Source organism: Gallinula chloropus (assembly GCF_964237585.1).
Source record: "Gallinula chloropus genome assembly, chromosome: 2".
NCBI lineage: Eukaryota > Metazoa > Chordata > Aves > Gruiformes > Rallidae > Gallinula > Gallinula chloropus.
The window spans coordinates 43,669,717-43,688,087 of record NC_140086.1 but is presented as its reverse complement, the minus strand read 5'-3'; the positions used below and the strand labels follow the sequence as shown (position 1 = coordinate 43,688,087).

The 18,371-nt window shown below is 39.0% G+C and overlaps 1 protein-coding gene across 2 annotated transcripts in view; it reads right to left on the bottom strand.

Moving 5' to 3' along the window:
• Positions 1-6,470: 6,470 nt before the first annotated feature.
• The window catches only part of ST18 (ST18 C2H2C-type zinc finger transcription factor), a gene marked incomplete at both ends in the record, with an annotated part of 93,563 nt that continues 81,662 nt past the window's right edge, over positions 6,471-18,371 (bottom strand). For both annotated transcript variants that reach the window (XM_084279740.1, XM_084279741.1), the window contains 7 exons: positions 6,471-6,611; positions 7,397-7,540; positions 9,839-9,942; positions 11,405-11,493; positions 13,798-14,019; positions 15,071-15,151; positions 15,247-15,309. In XM_084279740.1, coding sequence (XP_084135866.1) covers positions 6,471-6,611; positions 7,397-7,540; positions 9,839-9,942; positions 11,405-11,493; positions 13,798-14,019; positions 15,071-15,151; positions 15,247-15,309 — 844 coding nt within the window. The remainder of the gene's footprint in view (positions 6,612-7,396; positions 7,541-9,838; positions 9,943-11,404; positions 11,494-13,797; positions 14,020-15,070; positions 15,152-15,246; positions 15,310-18,371) is intronic.

Below are 18,371 nucleotides of genomic sequence, written 5' to 3'. Positions count from 1 at the left end.
TTTGGCAAAATGGGACAAGACCCATGTTTGGAAAACAGAGAAGTTCTGCTCAGGGTGGAGCTGATGTCGCCTGGTACCCGATGGAGTCCAGTGGATGTCTGTGTTGTGCCCCTGACCCTGTCACTGTCAGTATAGACACAGGAGCTATAGTTGCTGCTTGGTGAGCTATAGTTGCTTCCTGGCTACCTACTTTCTTGCTCAAATACTTATGTATGAGACTTGTACCATTTACATCTCTTGACATGGCACCAGGCACCAGAGTGTGGTTCTCTGGCCAACCTTGCACTAACTCTTGCTGTGAGTCTGAGTTGTACATCATGCTGATAAGGAGTCATCCCTTGCCAAACAGAATCTTTAACAGCTGAGCCTCCCTCCTCTTCCCTCTTACAGTGAATCATAATTTTGCTCTCATAGCAATCAGCTGATTTTTCACGAAATCTGTGGGAGCTCCATTATCTTAATTAAAATGCTTCTGTTTTTATAGCTTTTGCTTCTTTTGTTTTGAAATTTAGCTTCTGCATTTTGAAAATTTGGTTTCAGACTGACCAGCAGCGCTAACTGGAAGACATCTTCCAGGGAAACAATATAAGAAGCAGAGAAATAAAATGGTAAATGTAATAATGCCTGAAGAGGGGGGAGAAAAAAGAAAAAAGATCTAAACCTACATGATGGACTGTGCATAAGAGCCAATAGGGTTTGATATAGGAAATGTGGGGGTTTCTAGTGAACTTGTGGTGTATAGAGAGCAACCATTTCTGACATGCAGAGGAGCTAAAACCAGAGGCAACAGGCCTTACTGCCTTAGTGATATTGCAGATACCGCTCGTCAGACAGCAATTACTACTGTGAAATTGACAGTATGCTGCCAGTTGTATCATAGGTACTATATGCTCTTGCACCCACACTCTAGCTATTTCTCCCTTGTTGAATACACAGTCATGTGCTTCATGCTCCTATAAAAGGGCATTGCTCATTCCTAACATGTTTCAGAGTCTTCTTGATGTGCAAACAGAGCTGGAATCAAGTGTCTTGCCCAGAGTCACCCAAAAGGCTGAGTAGGGCCTAGAGCTGGGTTTCCTGAGGTGCCATTTTGTCTCCTGCCAGCTGGGAAACACAAGGCATCCCCTTGCAGCCTTCAGCAGTGATGCTCTACACACGGTGCCTGTGCTCGACTCTTCGGTCTGTGGAGATGGTACTGCATTTTTCCCTGAAGGAATTTGATTTACACATGTTTTCCCAGTCGGTTTTTATGCGCTTTTTAAAACCTTCAACCCTTCCCTAAAATCTTTTTGACCAGACGTCAGGATTAAAGAAGCTGACTCTTTCCCAGTTCTAGGCAATTCCCTCCCAAGGGAACTAAGCTCATCCTGCTTCTAAAGGATCAAATGAATTTCATCCCAATAAATTTGAAATCAGCATAGAACCTGGCTCCTAATCCAGATTTTGCTTATTGTGGCAGAAATAAACAGGGGGTGCATATGAGATTGTACATATGACTGTAATTAAAGAAGATTGCAGATCAGATACTTTAAGCTCTGGCTTCAGCAGCAATGACAGAGAACTATTTGGACAGATGATATATCTTCACTTAAATAAAAAATGAGGTTTGGTATTTTGGGTTTTTTGGGGTTTTGGGGTTTTTTTGCTTTTTTTTTTTATAAATTTTTCCATCAGAAGTATAAAAAAGCTGTGCACAGACAGTAAAAGAGGCATTTGGCAAGGATCAGAATTAGGCTTGGGTGTACCATCAATGATGTTCTACTCTTCCCTACCTGGGATGGGTACAAGTACCCACCTGGAACTTTATGATGTTCTGTACGTGCAAATAAGTGTTAAATATATATAAAAATATTTTTTATGAAATAATAATATCGAAAGTTAATAGCTAGTTATTGTCCTGAGAAGGGAATTTTGAAAAAGCTTTGCTTGGCAAAAATAGATGTGCAGTTCGCTTCTAAGAATGTGTCCCTGTCCAGGGGTGTGAAGCTGCACACCAGAATCTGGTGTCGGGCAACAAAAGTTGGTTTGGAAAAATCTTGTGGACTAACAGTTTTAAGAGCAGACAGCAGCAACCTAAATAGTAATTGTTATCACATAACTGAAAAGTCCTGAGATTTACTTGGACAATGTCCCCGGGAACATTCGTTAAGTATGAAATGCAGTTGAAGCAATTTGTACCATGAAGTCAGACAGGAAACCAGACTAATCCTTGATGAAATTATGTGTAAGCTTGGCTGGCTAAGACTTACTAGAGCAAAAGATACAGGAGAAAACCAAGCCAGAATGAGATACTGAAAGGTACCAAAACTAGGTCACTGTCCTACATTACACAAAAGCTAAATGGAGCTCTATCATCCCACAGTATCCCCAGTGACATGAACAAAAGATTTTGTCTGGTGCAAATCTCCTGGCAGCGTCCAAGTTTTACAGCTGTATAGATCATAAAGAAACTTTAAGTATAGCAGAAACACCAAGAGATATTGAATATACATACAGCACTGAAGGAACACAGGAGGAAATGATGAGTTCTGTCATAACTCTCGTCACTGTGTGATAACAAATTCCTATCAAGAAATCCTGTGAGTTATTAACAAAAAATCCCCCAAAAGCCCAAAGTACAATATGAATAGGATGAAGGGTCTACAAGTGGAAAAAACATGATATATTTAGATGCACTAAGTCAGCAGGAAAGTAGAGGTGCTTAATTAGTAAATAAAAATAAGATTGCAATAGAAAACAGAGACTGTAGAATGTTGGCCTATTGTCTGTATCTCTTCAGCATCAAGGCACACTGCTAAGGGAGAGCTGCTTCATCTCTGGTGTGTGAGAAGAAGCCACCCCACTAGCATCTGCTGACCTGATGATCTACAGCTAAACAATAATTTTGAAGGACTCTGAAAAAAAAATCATTTTGTATTCATTAAGAAATATTAAGAAACATTACTTAAGTGACTGCTAATTACTTGAGAACCAGTTCATGCTGTCCTTGGATAAGTGCCCTAGAGCAAAGGAAACTGAACTGCAGCAGAGCAGAGCTTCCCAGACAGGCCAGGTCTGTCTCCATCCCAGCCCTCTGCTGACTCCACACCTCCAAACTCAGCAAGACTTGCAAGTATCCAGGATTTGTATCATAATCCAAATTGTGAAACTCTGCTCTACTTAAATGCAGGACATGACAGTTTTTCTAGCATCAGAGTCTATTTTCTTTTATCTATCTATGTCTATTCAAATAAATAATTACCAGCTACTTCATGGGATTTAAATTCACCTTATTTTCTAAATGAAAATTATTCTTGGTCTATCCATGGGAAGTTGGAATCTGAGACGGGAAATGCTTCTGAAGCCACTAGCATTCATCCTAAATAAAACTGGCCTGTCTTTGGTACAACGAACAGTGAAAAAAACAAAGTCCATTAGATACTGGAAATATTGTCTTCCTAAAACCAGCAGATTTTTATTTGTGCAATGCCTAAGCACTGCAAATCTCAGCAGAAAATTGCACTGGAACAGTGGGCGGTTCCAAATTGCTGGAAACTTTACAATGGCTTTTATGTTTAAACATAATTTAGCAGCTGTTAAAGGTCAGCACAAATCCTGTACTTTATCAGTATAAATGGAGTCTACAACTGCCAAGAAAAGAATGCATTAAATAATGCAGTGATTATTATCTTGATTTTTTTTCCCTTCAGATGTGAAAAGGACCTCTTAAGCAGTTCCATTTTTCTCCTCCTTATTTCAAATTGATGAAGTAAAATACTAATTAAATTATTTATACTAGAAATTTACTTACAGGGATGACACATTTTGTACACAAAGCAAGTAAAACATATGACACATTGTATAGTGCCAGGTGCAGCTAAGAAAGTGTAATACAAGTCGGCATCTTGAGGCTAAAAAAACCCAACAAACTTCCTGCAATGTTTCATTATCAATTTTATTTCCTACCATACACCAAATGTACAGCACAGAACACAATTTTGTTGTTTTGATGTAAGAAATATTAATTGTATGAAGAAACAGTATACAAACTACTCCAAATTAAAAAATGCATACATCATTGCTCTTTACAAAAGGTCTAATTTACAGTATAGCTCATCAATGCATTTAAACACAAAAAAAAGAAAAACTTAAAGAAAAAAAAAATCAGTGCACATTACAAAACACATCAAGTACAAGGGAGGCAAATAAATACAAACATACTTCACGGAACATCCTGAGCAAACAACCAAACACAGATAAATTAACCTGAAGCCATAGTAAATCATAATAATAAATACATAGGTCAGTAAGAGATTTTTTTTTTACTTAAATAAAATATATAACAAATTTGTTAAAATATTTAGTAAATTAAATTTTAGTCTTTGTAACGAGTGAACTCATTTCGTATGCATTTAACAAGTATAACAAATGCTTGCTTTTTGTTTTTTTAGCAAGAACAAATAACTTTCATAGCAAATTTTTGTTTGGTGTCCTCCTATTTATATTAGACAGCACATATGGTAGCTTTTGAAAAATCGATTTAAAAATAAACAGAGCTCCTAAGAACATACATTTTTCCCCCGTCTAAACTAAGATCGGAGAGTTGAGTCAACCCTCGAACAAAAAGCAAGCCCCACCTAATGCAGAACAGTGACCACAGTGCATGAGAGTTGAATCACTTTTGAATAGTACTTTTGTGCAGGAACAGTAATAATATAATTGTATATGTCAAGCCTGTGAATGCCATCATATTCAATCTAAATATAAATGAGGCTAATAAAAATAAACACTTTCATTATAGCACGGAAAAATTAAACACACGCTAGATCCATGTATACATTTACACTGAGGCACATATGCACATGAGGTGTGTGTGCATACAAAAAAGGCAGTTTAGCTGGTTGTTTATACCTTTTTTCTTAAAAAAAATAAATATAAAAAAAACTTTTGAAACAATGCTTAATTACTTACAATCCCTGAAATAGACATTGCCTCTGCTATAGCAACCGCTGCTACTTTCTGACGGATTCAGAAGTTCCACACCCAGGCTAACCAGATACCGAGGCACGCCCCCAGCACCACCATGCAAGTGCTCATCTGTCCACACCTCTGTCTGTCTGTACGCTCTGTAGCACTTGGTATCTTGCCCAAAGACTGGTAACAAATTCAGTGTCAGCCTAGTCTTAGCGAAGAAGGATGGGAGACACCAGCCACGGCGTTGCTACCCCTTCGTTTGGAAAAGAGAAGCAACCACCGTCGCGCTGGAGTGGTATTATTGCTCCCCAGACCGCTGCCTTCTCAGCTGCCGTTAAGTTCAAACCAGTATTAAATGCCATTTCAGGGGAGATGTGTTCGATTTGTTATGTACAAAGCCTTCAGCTTGGGATGCGTTTGCGTTTCTCAAATCCAAACCCATAGCAATACTGGTCACTTGGTTATAACCTCAACGTCTCGCACTAAAAAAGTACCAGTCCTATCAAATTATCCTTCTTGTTTAGAGATAATTGTCATTTCCCTCCATGAGTTACCTCTGGAAAAATAATAATTAAAAAAAAAAAAAAAAAGAGAAAAAAAGACAACCTCCTCCCCCGAAACACACAAAAAAATACCCCCCCCCCCCCCAAAAAAAAAAACCCTGCAGTGGTAAAATAAATCTGAAGTTCTCTTGAAACAATTTAAATAATCATTCGCATAGGCTAAATCACACAGCCAAGTCAAGTGCTCTGCTGATTGCTATATTTCATTATTGCTAACATATTCCCTAACACTCCGTTCTCCAGCGTACTGTGCTTTTAGGAGCCCGGGTTACCCACTAGTGGGCACCGTTTATCTTCTCATTCCAAGCATCTTCGCATCTCATGTTACCGCAAACCCATCTCTGATACAAAGCCATTATAAAAAAGCAGGATGTGAGGAAAATAAAACTAGAACCACGGCTCAGTCATTTGTTACTTTCATAGGGTTTTTTTTGTGTGTGTGTATGTGTTTTTTTTTTTCTGTTTTTTTTTTTCTTCCTGTACAAACCCAGCAAGTTATTTAATTTACAGTATAACTTTCAGTCTATTTAAAATCCCGTTGGAAAATAAATTAATAAACACATTTGTAAAAATATGGCAGGCCGCAAAAATGCTGTTAAAAGATAAAAAAAACAACTCTTTGATTAGAAATAAATAAAAAATATAAAAAATAGTCGCACACACTTTTTACATTCACTTTACAAAAACTGAGTGCAAAGAAGAAAAAAAAAAGAATTGTACTGAAATAAATACAATATACTAACAGAGTGCATTGCTGTTAATACAAATAGTCTGTTGTGGTTTATTCTTTTTTTTATTATTATTTTTATGTCAGCTGGGAAAAAATTAGTGCAATGTTGCAATTGTAAATGCAGCATGGCAACCTACACCCCTTAGCAGTACATGAACTCCTAACAGATCCATCTGGAGTTTACTGCTGTTAAGTAATTTCTGTTGCCCAGCAGCTTTCACATCCTACACATGGATGCCCTTCACTGCCTGTTTGATACTTTCCAGCAGAGCTTTGCATTCGGGGGAATAGTCCCGTTCCAGATTGCTGTACATGTCTGTGAGTGTATTTACATATGCTTCGAAATTCTGCTCACTGATTGGCCCCTAAATGAAGACAAAACAGATTATAATTGTAGGAGAGAAAATTAAGGCCAAAAAACCCCAAACACCCGACCCCAAAGCATGGAAAAGCAGCGATATGGCAACTGGGGAGAAGTCGTAAACAGGGCAGCCATCCAAATTAATGGAGGGGTTGTAGCAATGGAGTTGCGTCTGCTGGGGGAACCACACACTCTCCAAGCAAGAAAAGGGAATATTATACGCTATTGCCAGTGTAACTTGCTTTTTTATTGCGGTCTGTTTGGCTCTGGGTTTGCGGCTGACACCCCCGAAGCTACCCAGCAGCACACGCTTGAGATTGGGAAAGGGGACTGTAACTCTGGGCACCCAGGTCCCTTCGTGGATTTGGCCTGTGTTTGCAAATAAGACATTGAGGACATGGAGTATTTGAGAAGGTAGAGCTCGGTGCGCTCCAGACAAATCACCCGTATGAAACAGGTTAAGTGGCTGATCTAGGAGCAGCATCAGTGAGGTTTCTGGTTGTGAAGTTTCCACTCTTTGTGCAGGGTGGATGTTCAGATTGGGACGGATGAGGGAAAAGCCTGCCCTGTACAGGACAGAGGTACCAGGGCTGGCTCAGTCCTGGAATCAACTGTGTCTGCTATCACACTGATTTCATGAACCAGCATCTCGGCAAAGTAAATTAGGCTAAAAGAGCCCTCTCCTAACGCAGCCCCAGTGTTCCTGCTGGCCCCTGAGCTTGCTCATCTGCTTGAAGTGCTGGCAAAACAGCCTCAAAGAAGGTGCGAAGATGCTGGCTGTGGTCTTACCATCTGTGGAAGCTGAATGTCAGCGAGGCTGGAGATGAGGGCTTGGCTTAAGCCAGCTAACTCTTTCAACAGGCTCTCGTTGTTCTGCTCTATGAGTTTGTTCTCTTCTTCTATTGTTTTCAAATTGCTCTCCATAGATGTGATCTAAAAGACACAGGCAGGCACAAACACACAGACAGACAGACCCCTGGCAGCATTGTAACTGCAGTTTGAACCCAAAATGGAAGCCATTTGATTATGAGTGGGGCCACGATAGATCTGAAACTCAGGTATGGGTTTGTTTGGGTTTTTTTATGATAGACATAACTTCTCCACAGAATATTCGGAGCAAGAAAGAGGTTGTATTTCCTCTGAACTAATGGACTTTGCTGCTAGTTCACAGAGAAACCTTGTGATTGTGAGGCACTGGAGGGTGCGCCATGATGGGAGGAGGGAATTGAGCTCGAGGGGGAAGGTCAGTGTGGAGCTGGGATGGAGAGTGTGGCCGCAGGGCTGGCGGAGGGAAGGAGAAAGGAGGCTGATGTTTACATTGCTGCCCTGCTCTTACAGCATCCCTGCTGATTGACCACAATAGCAGGGGCACGGGTTGTGCTACTTTCCTGGCCTGCTCCTGGGTTGAAGGTGGAGCTGTGAGCGGGCTGGGGTTAGTGACAGCACTGGAAACAAGAGAAAAATGGGGTGGAAAGGAAGCTGGGGGGTTGAGCTCATACCAATCATCACAAAGATGATCTTCAACCAACATAAAGGAAATGAGGGGTTTGGAAAGAGCAGGAAAAGGGATCAGACGAGAACGCTGGGAATATACTCAGCTCTGGAGGCTTGTATGTCAAAAGCAGTGCTGGGAAATCAAAGGCAGCTATGGCAGGGCCTGGTTCCTTGCTGCCCATCTCCTCCCCCTGCAATGGGCAGGGGGTCAGTGGGGTCAGGCAGAACCGAGGGCTGCCACCCCTGTGCCTGGCATGGCTCCGCAAGACACAGAGTGATGGGAGTCACATCCACGGCTGTGATGTCCCCCTGCTCCTCATTAGGATGCACATCTCTGCATTACTTAAACATCTCTTGCTGTGGCCCTTTTGCTTCCCTCCCTCACACGCTGTCACACATCAAAACACTCCACAGGGTGAGGAACCTCTTTTTGCCTGCCTGTGATTCACTGCAAACTCTCCTCTGGCGGGTGCTCGCAGCAGCCTAATTCCTGGCTAGGGTAGATTAAGAGGAGACAGAGCAAGCTGTGGAAGGAACATGTTGCTTCAGCTATGATTCAGTTCAGGTTTTGCTGGTCAAACTTCCTTCACCAGGGAGCAAGTCTGAGAAGAAGAAATCTGACTGCGTAAATTGGGTAACCTCTGTGCCCAAACAGCACAGTGATCATGAGAGAGAATTGAAACAAGTGTCCTGAGACACAGACCACCCCTCGCAGTTTGGGATGGATAACCCCACAGCCTTTGCAGTGTAAAGCCAAATCATCTATATCCAATGCAGCTGGCATAAACCTCACCTTTATTTACACCATATACGCTGTGGTTATTACATAAACAGCATGAATCATCACCATGCATTCCAGCGTGGTACAAATACGGAGGGGTACAGTTACAGTCAGTTTTGGTTTAGATCAGTTTAGACTTATATTCAGTTCCCAGATCTCATTTAGAAACTTTTTTTCTTAAAGTCTTTTTCCTGAAATACTGAGCAAGTTTATGCTCTTGCTTTTACCCTGTCTGCCCAGATGAACTCCTGGGTGCATATAGGAGTCTCTGTAGGGATGAACATATCCATCTCACTTCATAGAACTATCAGCATCTTAAAGCTGATTTAATTTCTCAGCTATAGAAAAGAATGAAAGAGAATTACTCTTTTCCATAGCTCCTGTCAAACTCATCTGTCTCACAGCCTAGAAAAAGGCACCCATTCTTTACCAGGTGTTGCCTGGAGGCAAAATCCAAACTATTTGAATAACTGACAGTGGGTGAACTGAACAACGGACAATTTCTTAAGTACACATAAGAATAAAGCCGACTCAAATTAAGAGTTAGAGCCTGCTTGTAAGAGGTAAGGTCCTCCCTAAAAACACTGTCGTGCAATTCTGCACAGTTTGGGCAACAGAGGTTTGGTCAACAGAGAAAAATGAATGTTCTGTTTGGTAAATAGTTTTGGGTTTTTTTTCTGCTTGCCAACATTAGCTCCAAGCTGCCCTGAATTTGTCATTCACCAGATCTTTAAGACAATACCCAGGAATCTGATGCTTATTTACAGAAAACAAACAAAAAAAAATTTTACAAAAGAACATGCAAGATTATGGTACTTTTAAATGCCAGGAAGTGATGGGGAAACAAATGCAGGGGAGAGTAACTGTTTAACCATTGCCTTTACGCAGTATTTCATTTATTTATTGTGCTTAAACATAACACAGGAGAAGGTAAGACTTTCACATCGATGTTATACCTGGGTTTGGAGTTTCATCATGTCAGCTTCAATTTTAAGATTGGATTCATTCAGTTCTTTTATTTCCTCATCCAAGTGTCTGATTTCTTCATCACTCTCAATACCTACAGAGTCGAAAATACTGATATCAGATTTAAAGTGTCCACATGTAAATGGATGTATGAGTAACAAGCTGCATTACCTGCTACTGAACAAGAGGAAGATAATAAGCTTTTGATCAAATGATTGATCTTTAAATTGCCACTTACTTTGCTTTTACTGTCAAAACTGTTTCCTAGCTATAAATCATCTATATAAGCTGAAAAATAGAAAGGGCTTTCTGAGTCCTTTTGTTTCACAGTATTTTTTTTTCCCAGTGCAACATGCAACTATAAGCTAGAGAATATAGAAAGAAAAAATTGTCCAGAAAGAGGAAAGTTTATCATAAAATATAAGGATGTGTTCACAATACTTCATATTATTTTAAAAGAAAAGTAATTTCAACTCTTCTTTTGCAGGGAACATCTCCATTACTATAAGCTGATTTCAGTAAGCTCATCTGTACCCGCCTCTGATCTTGCAAGAAACTCTGTGGGGTCAAATCTCTGTGCAGAGTAACTTCAGGAAGCACAGCCTTAGTTACATGTGATAAATAGTGAAAGTTAAATAACAGCAAAAGGGAAGTTGTGAGGAAGCTAACAAATGTAACAGGGGAAAAAAAAATGGTAAGGCTTTTACATCCCCACAAGTCAGATAGCAAAGAAATAAAAGGCCTTGTCATAAAAAAATGCTGAGCAACTACAACTGCTGGCCATACATGTCCCTCTTTCTGCTTAGGATCACCACGAGACCAACTCTGCCTAGAGATTTGTGCCACTGTGGTTCCTGCTTTAACACCTAGAGCCCTGAACTGAGTCTGCTGGGGAGCCAGCTTGGAAAACCTGTAAGCAGCAGTCCCTGCCCTGGTGAAAACATGGACACATGGAAGCAAAATTGTTTGCCCAGTGTAACATAGCCGTTTCGCTCAGCAGTTGGAGGCATAAAGACTAAGTTCCCCAAATCCTGGCTCAATGCCCAACTTCCTAAAGCATGCTGCATAAGAAAGGAATATTTCTATATATGTTCCTCTAATTATTAATTTGGTAATTGTTCCTTTACCGAAGGTGCCTTACAAAACTGTAAGGCAAAATTTTCTAAATACTGCACAGAACTAAACCATGTAGTAGTCAAGTTAAGGGGAGGAGTCCATTTGTGCACATAATATTTATCCTTTCTTACCTTACTCATCAGAGAGCCAAGTCCTCCTGCTCTGTAGCTAATAATTCATTAGTAATAATGATATTATGAGCACCTCCAAATAAAAAAAAATGCTGTGGCACAGGATGAGAACATACCCTTAAAGTTGAGTTATCCTGATGTAAATGAGAATAATTTTATAATCTCTTGTGCAAAGATTTTTGTTATCACTGGGGACAACTGAAAGGAGTGAGAATTAATGCCAGAATGGCATAAAGGGGCATAAGTATAAATGGGAGTCAGGGCCCTTCTATCTAAATAAATGTCATCGTCTTTTACAAATCTCCTTACCACCACTTGCTTTAAGCTTGATAGTCATTAATTCTTCCGAAATTTTGCCCTTTTTTATGGCTTGTGCATTCAGAGGACAACCAGACAGGCTGAAACGGATAGGAAAAAAAACATTAGCACCCACTTGAAAATGGCAACAATCCTTTCAGGCAATATTATCATGCACTTGGACAGACCTCTGTACCTAAGGTCACATCAGTATCTCCATTATAGCATAGCTTCGGGGAATGACATAACTCATAAAGAGCCATTTAACTGTATATTCCAGCTTGAAAATTGGCACAGAAATCTCAACCTATAAGTAAACAACTCTTAAACAGATTTCAGAAAAATCGAAATAACAGTGGCAGCCTCTGTTAAGTAATGTGAAGATGCATTTACAGAATTCTTGAGGTTCCAACACTTATAAATAAAATCTCTCTGTTGTTTTTATTGAGGGCTTGTGCTCCAGAGTCAAGGGGCGGTGTGGTCCTTTAAAATAGCAAGTTTACTAACTAGAAAACAAGTAACAATTTCTTTAGGGGATAATTTCCACAGAGCACAACTATTGTATCATTTTGTTGATACATAATAATGATCAATGCAATAATAACTCTGGATATACCCTATAGACTGTAATAGCTTTTTTGAATGGTTCTATTATATAGTCAGTTTGCTTTTTAACCACTGTTCACATTAAATTACATTTTGCTATTTCAAAGCTTACAATTTCATCAGCTGGTAATTATCTGAGGAAATTTTTATAGCCCACTAAAGGGCTGAGATGAATTGCACTGTCTTAATACTATCTTTATAAATAACAAAGAAATTCCCATATGCTGAAGAACTGACAGAAGGATTTGTATTCAGACGTGGCCAAGTAAGGAGTGATGGAAAATTTCGTTACACAGGAAAATGGTTGATTTTGGTGCAAAAACAATTTTTAAAAAATCTTAACAGATACGGTGTTTCCACAAGGAAAAAAAAATAGAAAGAAAGGAAAAAGCTTTTTGTGGGATAAATTCTTATCTTCACAGTGGCAAAGCTAAAAACTATACAGGAAAAAATTGCTGGTTCTCCAGTTCTGAGGTGCTGCTTAGTATCTCTGCCCAGAGCAGAAAACCAGCTGGAGGAATATTTCAAAGCCACGGGTTACTTGTTTGTCTTCAGATGTCCTAGGAAACGATGTCATAGCACAAAGCTATATTTACTACCTTATTTTAACTAACATGATCTTGACTGTTAGACAGTCTTATCTAGGACAGAAAGCATCTGTAGTATGAGTTGCAAGCAGCTAACATACTATTCATATTATTTGCTTAATTAGTCCCAATTTACAATAGTGTCCAAGCATAAAGATTTTAAGCTGGGATGTAGATCATAAAATTAGGATAACACTAGACTCCAAATGAATTTGTTCAAGTCACCTTGGACATTCTTGAATTGAAGAAGTTGGTCCAGAGCATTAAAATGAAAGCAAAGTACAAAATATAGACTTAATTCCTATTGCAGACAGAAGACCAAATTTTGCCAGGTATTAGTTCAGATTGTATGGTCAGATTATTTGAGTAATATTGATTGAATGTGGTCAAATTGTACTAGTGTTTTCACAGTGATATATAAAATTGTAGTGTTTATTGTTACTGGTTATCATAGAATCATAGAATCAAAGAATCATAGAATCATAGCTGTTGGAAGGGACCTCGAGAGATCATCAGGTCCAACCGCCCTGCTAAAGCAGCTCCCTAGCTCATATTGCACAGATAGGCATCCAGACGGGTCTTGAATATCTCCAGAGATGGAGACTCCACCACCAGCCTGGGCAGCCTATTCCAGTGCTCTGTTGCCCTCACTGTGAAAAAGTGCATGTGATTCCTGCTTTGTAAGGATAGTTTTCTTTGTAGGATTGTTAGAACTCTAAATAAGCAATCCATATGAGTTCTTTGTGTTTACTTTTTTTTTTTAATTTTAATTTTTCTAGCAATTTGAATACAAATTTTATGGAAACAGCTTTTTCACTGGTAGAAAGATGAAATGAATGCAGCCATTGGTCTTGCTAAATCTTTTCTGGTGACATTTCAATGGTATTTGCACTGTCTGTAAAAGATATACTGATGCAACTCCATATTTGCCTAGGAAAGAACTCTATTAAATTTTAAATCATGTAGAAACTGTGCTAATCTGAAGCAAATACCTTGGAAAGTCAGACTGCAATGGGAATATTGAAAAACAGAATAAAAAGTTGATCCCAACTCTCTGAAAGTTATTCCGATTCATATTACTTGAGCTGCAATGTAAACTATGTTGTTACTTAAAAGACTTCAGCACAATTTATTCAGACTGTAACCTCACACGTTGCCAATTCAACAGTGGAATGTTAAGGAAAAATAAAAAGAGAAAACACAAAGTTATACCTTCTGTGGGTGACAAAAACATTATTAACATGACCCAGCCCGTTGCAGCCTGGCAAAGGACAGTGTGGCAGCTCTTGTTTGTTCAGTTTCCAGGATAGTGAAGACCCATTGACGGGACTCTCCTTCTGTCTCTTGGCAGCCAAAGGACAACCAGAAGCAGTGCGATGAGAAGTGTATTTACCTGATATGTGACCTTGGCCATCACAGCCTATCACTGGACATCTACAGAAACACAGCAAAAGAACACCCGTTTTCACTGGAGAGAGCAGGTGAAGACAGTCTCAAGAAAGTCTGAGAAAATTATTCCAGCTGCTTGTGCCACTTTGCATTAACAGATTAATAAGACTCAGTCCCTGGAGGCACACTGCACCTGAGCATCCAATTCATGTCAAGCTGAGTTACAGGGGTTCAGCTGATCTTAAGATTTAAGGCAATTTAAAATGCAGCCATACATCCTAAGAAACTAAAATATTTGTTCAGATAGTATTTTATCAGAAAGGAAAACTGAAATTCTATCACAGGCAATAAATCACACTTTTACAAGTAACTGTATGGAAAGTCAACATGCTCTCATCTCTGTCTAGGTTTCTGGCATGAAGCAGAGGGTGGGTTCCTGTACCTGAAAAGCCTCTATCATCTCATGCAAATACTTGCAAAGACATGTTTAGGAGGTTTTTGCTCTGTCAGTGTTATGCAGCCTCTCATATATCATAAGCAAGTATTAAGAACAGCATTCTATGCAGCTAAACCTTCAGGTCAATATTCTGGCAATTATCACTTACTGATTTTTAATGGAATGTGCGTTAGAATCAGTAACATAGCGAATCTCTACTGAGTTTCCAGTTTTCACTTTAAGTGAAATTTTCATTTATTTTTAGAGGAAAGACATGATATGTATATTTAAGTTCTCCAGGATGTATTTTTAAGGTGTCACTCTGATTTAATTAGCTAACATGTTAAGATTTCACTGCAGGCAGAAATAATTTGTTTTCCTTTGCCAAATTTTCCAACCAAGTAGCACTTTCATAGCACTGTTTACAGTAATTGGACCAATGCAAGCAGATACAGAAATCTTTCCCCACTGTTCAAGCTCCAAGATGATGAACTCCACCAGCTTTGCTAGAAGCAGAAACACTTGGTTGAGCTCAAGCTCTAGGCCGTATCCTTGTGATGCTCAGATTAACTGGGGCATCTCTTACAATGCCTCAAGTCCTGAGGTCTTATGGGCTTTTTTCCCCCTTCACTGGTTGTCAACTTCTGCCTTTGTACTCACTTAAGTTCAGGGTCTTCTTTTTCTTCCTTGGTAGGAGTCACTTTGATACCTCCTTTTCTGGCACGAGGACAACCAGATAAACTGAAAGAAGCACAGAGAATAAAAGCCACCTCTTTCTGCCGCTGTTTGCTGAGAACCCACAGTGCTGCAGCCCCGTGTGACAAAATAGTTTTTACCTTCTGTGGGATGCATAGTTCCCCGTCACGTGGCCAGAGCCATCGCAGCCAGGTGTCGGGCACCTGTGGAATAATACAGGGAGCTTACAAAACACGGCTTCAAAGGTACACAGTGAATAACCTGTACCTTCTGCATTTTGTCTAGGGTGGAAGAAAGAGCTTTTGTTGAGTAATTAAACTGGTTCTTCCTGATTTTTATTTACTATTTTTTTTAATGAGCATACTTTTTCTTTTTCTTTTAGAAGAGAGTTTTACTAAGGAAAGTGAAATTTATTGCAGATAATGTGTAGATTTAATTAGTTTATAACATTGTTTGCATCAAATTTCCTTGTACAGGATCAACATTACAAAAAAAAAAAACACAACAAAACCCACCCCCAAAACCAATTTGATATAGATCTATTTGTAAATTTACTATTGTATGTTTGTTTGTTATTCTTCTGATGTTTTCAGGTACAGATATAAATAAGCACTTTGCCAGTATTTGCTCAAGGGCAAACGAAAGCAGAGAAGCAGTTTTACTTTTGGGCATCAGTAGATGATACCCAGAATTTTAATTTAATAATTTGTATATTCTAGCACTGTAAGCATACAACAGGACCATATCTTTTTATCACTACATTCAATTGGGTATTCATTTTAGCAATTGGATTATGTTTATGTCTTAGTTAAGGGGTTTCCATATGTGTGCGCAACAAACAAGCTTCTTTAAGTATGAATGTTTAATACTAAACCCTCCATACAATGAAAAGGAAACAAATGTGACTGTAACTGTGTTTTTTGTTATACTTTGGGAAGGTGGGCTACTTGCTGCTGGTTATATGTGAAGATGACACTCTAAAGCACACCAGCATCAGTAAGTCTTTCCACTGACTTCTATGGGGTTTGGAGCAGGACATTGCTGGTAGCACCTTTTATCTCAGAAGTTCAGGGTTGGTTTGCTTTTTAGGGTTTTTTGTTTTGTTTTGGGTTTTTTTAGCTTTATTTGAGGGTATTTTATTTCTTGCATGGGCTTTTATTTTGGTTTTGTTTGCTCATTTGTTGGGGTTTTTTTAAGAGCAAAACACCTCAGCACACAAAGCAGCACAAGCAAAATATTTACCTTTAGAAGTTGTGCCAGGCATTTATGTGGTTTTGTATTATATAGCACAAAGTTCTTATGCTAAGCATCCCTAAGGGCCTTTTGAGTGCTATGATTTTTACAGAGTATCAGAATTGCAGAAAGAGTTGTGCCAAATAATCTTGTACTAAACAATTAAGGAAACTCGCTTTGTTCAATACTCTCTTAAGGTTCTTCTCAGTTGTTAGTGAATCTTTCCTGAGGTGAAAACATGGGTGATTTGGTCTAGTCATGGTAGGCTGCCATGGAAAACACCTATAAATATAATTGTAATATCACATCTGAGCATGCAGGTGTATCTCTTCACAAATTATTTAAAACTATTTTTCTGTGAACAATTAATTTGTCAAAAATGTGATTTCCTTTGGACATGACCAAATTTATTCACCAATTCAAGTAGAATTCAGCAAATAATTTCAACTAAAGAAAGGGAAGACTTTTATTTTTTTTAAGATATTGTCAAAACATTTCACGATGACATTTGCTGAACAAAATATTTTGGCAGAACGACATGCCTCACACTGACAGCAAAGGTAGAGTTGTGGGTTGCAGACTGCCAGATATGCTCAACTGTGTTGAGCTAAATGTTGACCTGAACGTGGGACAAGGATTGGGCACAATGTCATGTGGAGCAGGCAGCAAGGGCAGATGTCTGGAGAGTGTGAATGCTCACAAGTAAATCCAGAACACCTGCCAAATACTATGGGTATTAATTTTGGCTACTTGTTTTATCAGATGATCACAGATGGAAGAGCTGTCCGCATAGACTGGACGTGGATTTTAATTCAGTAAGAGCTCTTTGTGGGAGACATTCGAATAGAGTCATGGACTTAAAAAAGACACCGAACTAAATTTGAATCTCCCCATCTGTATTTGCAACTTCCAGCAGCAGCTAGATTTCACAGTCAGATTAGACTCCAAGGTATTCTTGAGGTCATTAAAGATTTGAGGCTGAAATATCAATACTAATGGAATTATAAAATGATATTTCAGGTGGAATACTGAAAAAATAGTAAGAAGCATCACTGGAAAGACTCCTAAGCTCACCACTGCATTTCTAAATATTGGTTATACCTTTGTGTGGATTGTGAAATTCCACAAAGATACACCAACAATGTATTGCTTTACAGTCAGCAGCACTGTGGATCTCCATCAGCTTTTAACTGGCTGAGGAATTTGGACTGATGCCCCAGGTTAGGGAGTCATCCTCTGTTTTGGATTCCAGTGCAGAGCCAAGAAAATCAGATTTACATGGGATGGACAGAGGCCTCAGAAGCTTAAACTAAAAGATGTCAACTCTCAAGTGGGTGTAGGTTACAGATTATTTTACAGTTCATCAAGATTTTTTTTCCAAGAACAAATCTGTCAGTGATTAAACACAGAAATTCATATAACTGTGGACTGATTCTGTGATATTTTGTTCCTTTCTCCGAGAGAGTCAGTTTATCTTTAGGTAAATGAACTCCAGCTTGACATAAAATCAATACACTGAGCTGCAGATCAAGGAGCATTTTTGGCACTGTTACTCCCTGGGAAACTCACAGAGATGGTTGGATAAGAACCTTAGTTGAGGTAAACCCACAGAGGTCAGCTGAGGAAGTTAGTGACTGAAGTACGTCATGATGCCTATGTAAACTGGATCAGTATCAATGTGTTGTGTGAAACCTGTCTAAAACAACTGCTAGAATTTCTCTTAAAATTGACATATTACCACTGAAACAAGTTGTCTAAGGATAGGACTGACTACCTATTCCTTCAAGTTTTTGAACTATAAGTGAACATCTTTCTAAAATTCCTTAGGGCTTGATAAACACATCTGTGGTGAAATACGATAATCAGTCATAATTCACCCTTATAGCTTTAAAATCTGTGAGCCATCATCAACTTTTAAAACAAGGTTTTCATTTGACCACCTTAGATTGCTCTGTGCAAGCAAATATCCTCAGATAAAAGAATTCTTGAATCTAACTCAAAGGCTCACTTTCTGAACAGATCTTCCTTATTT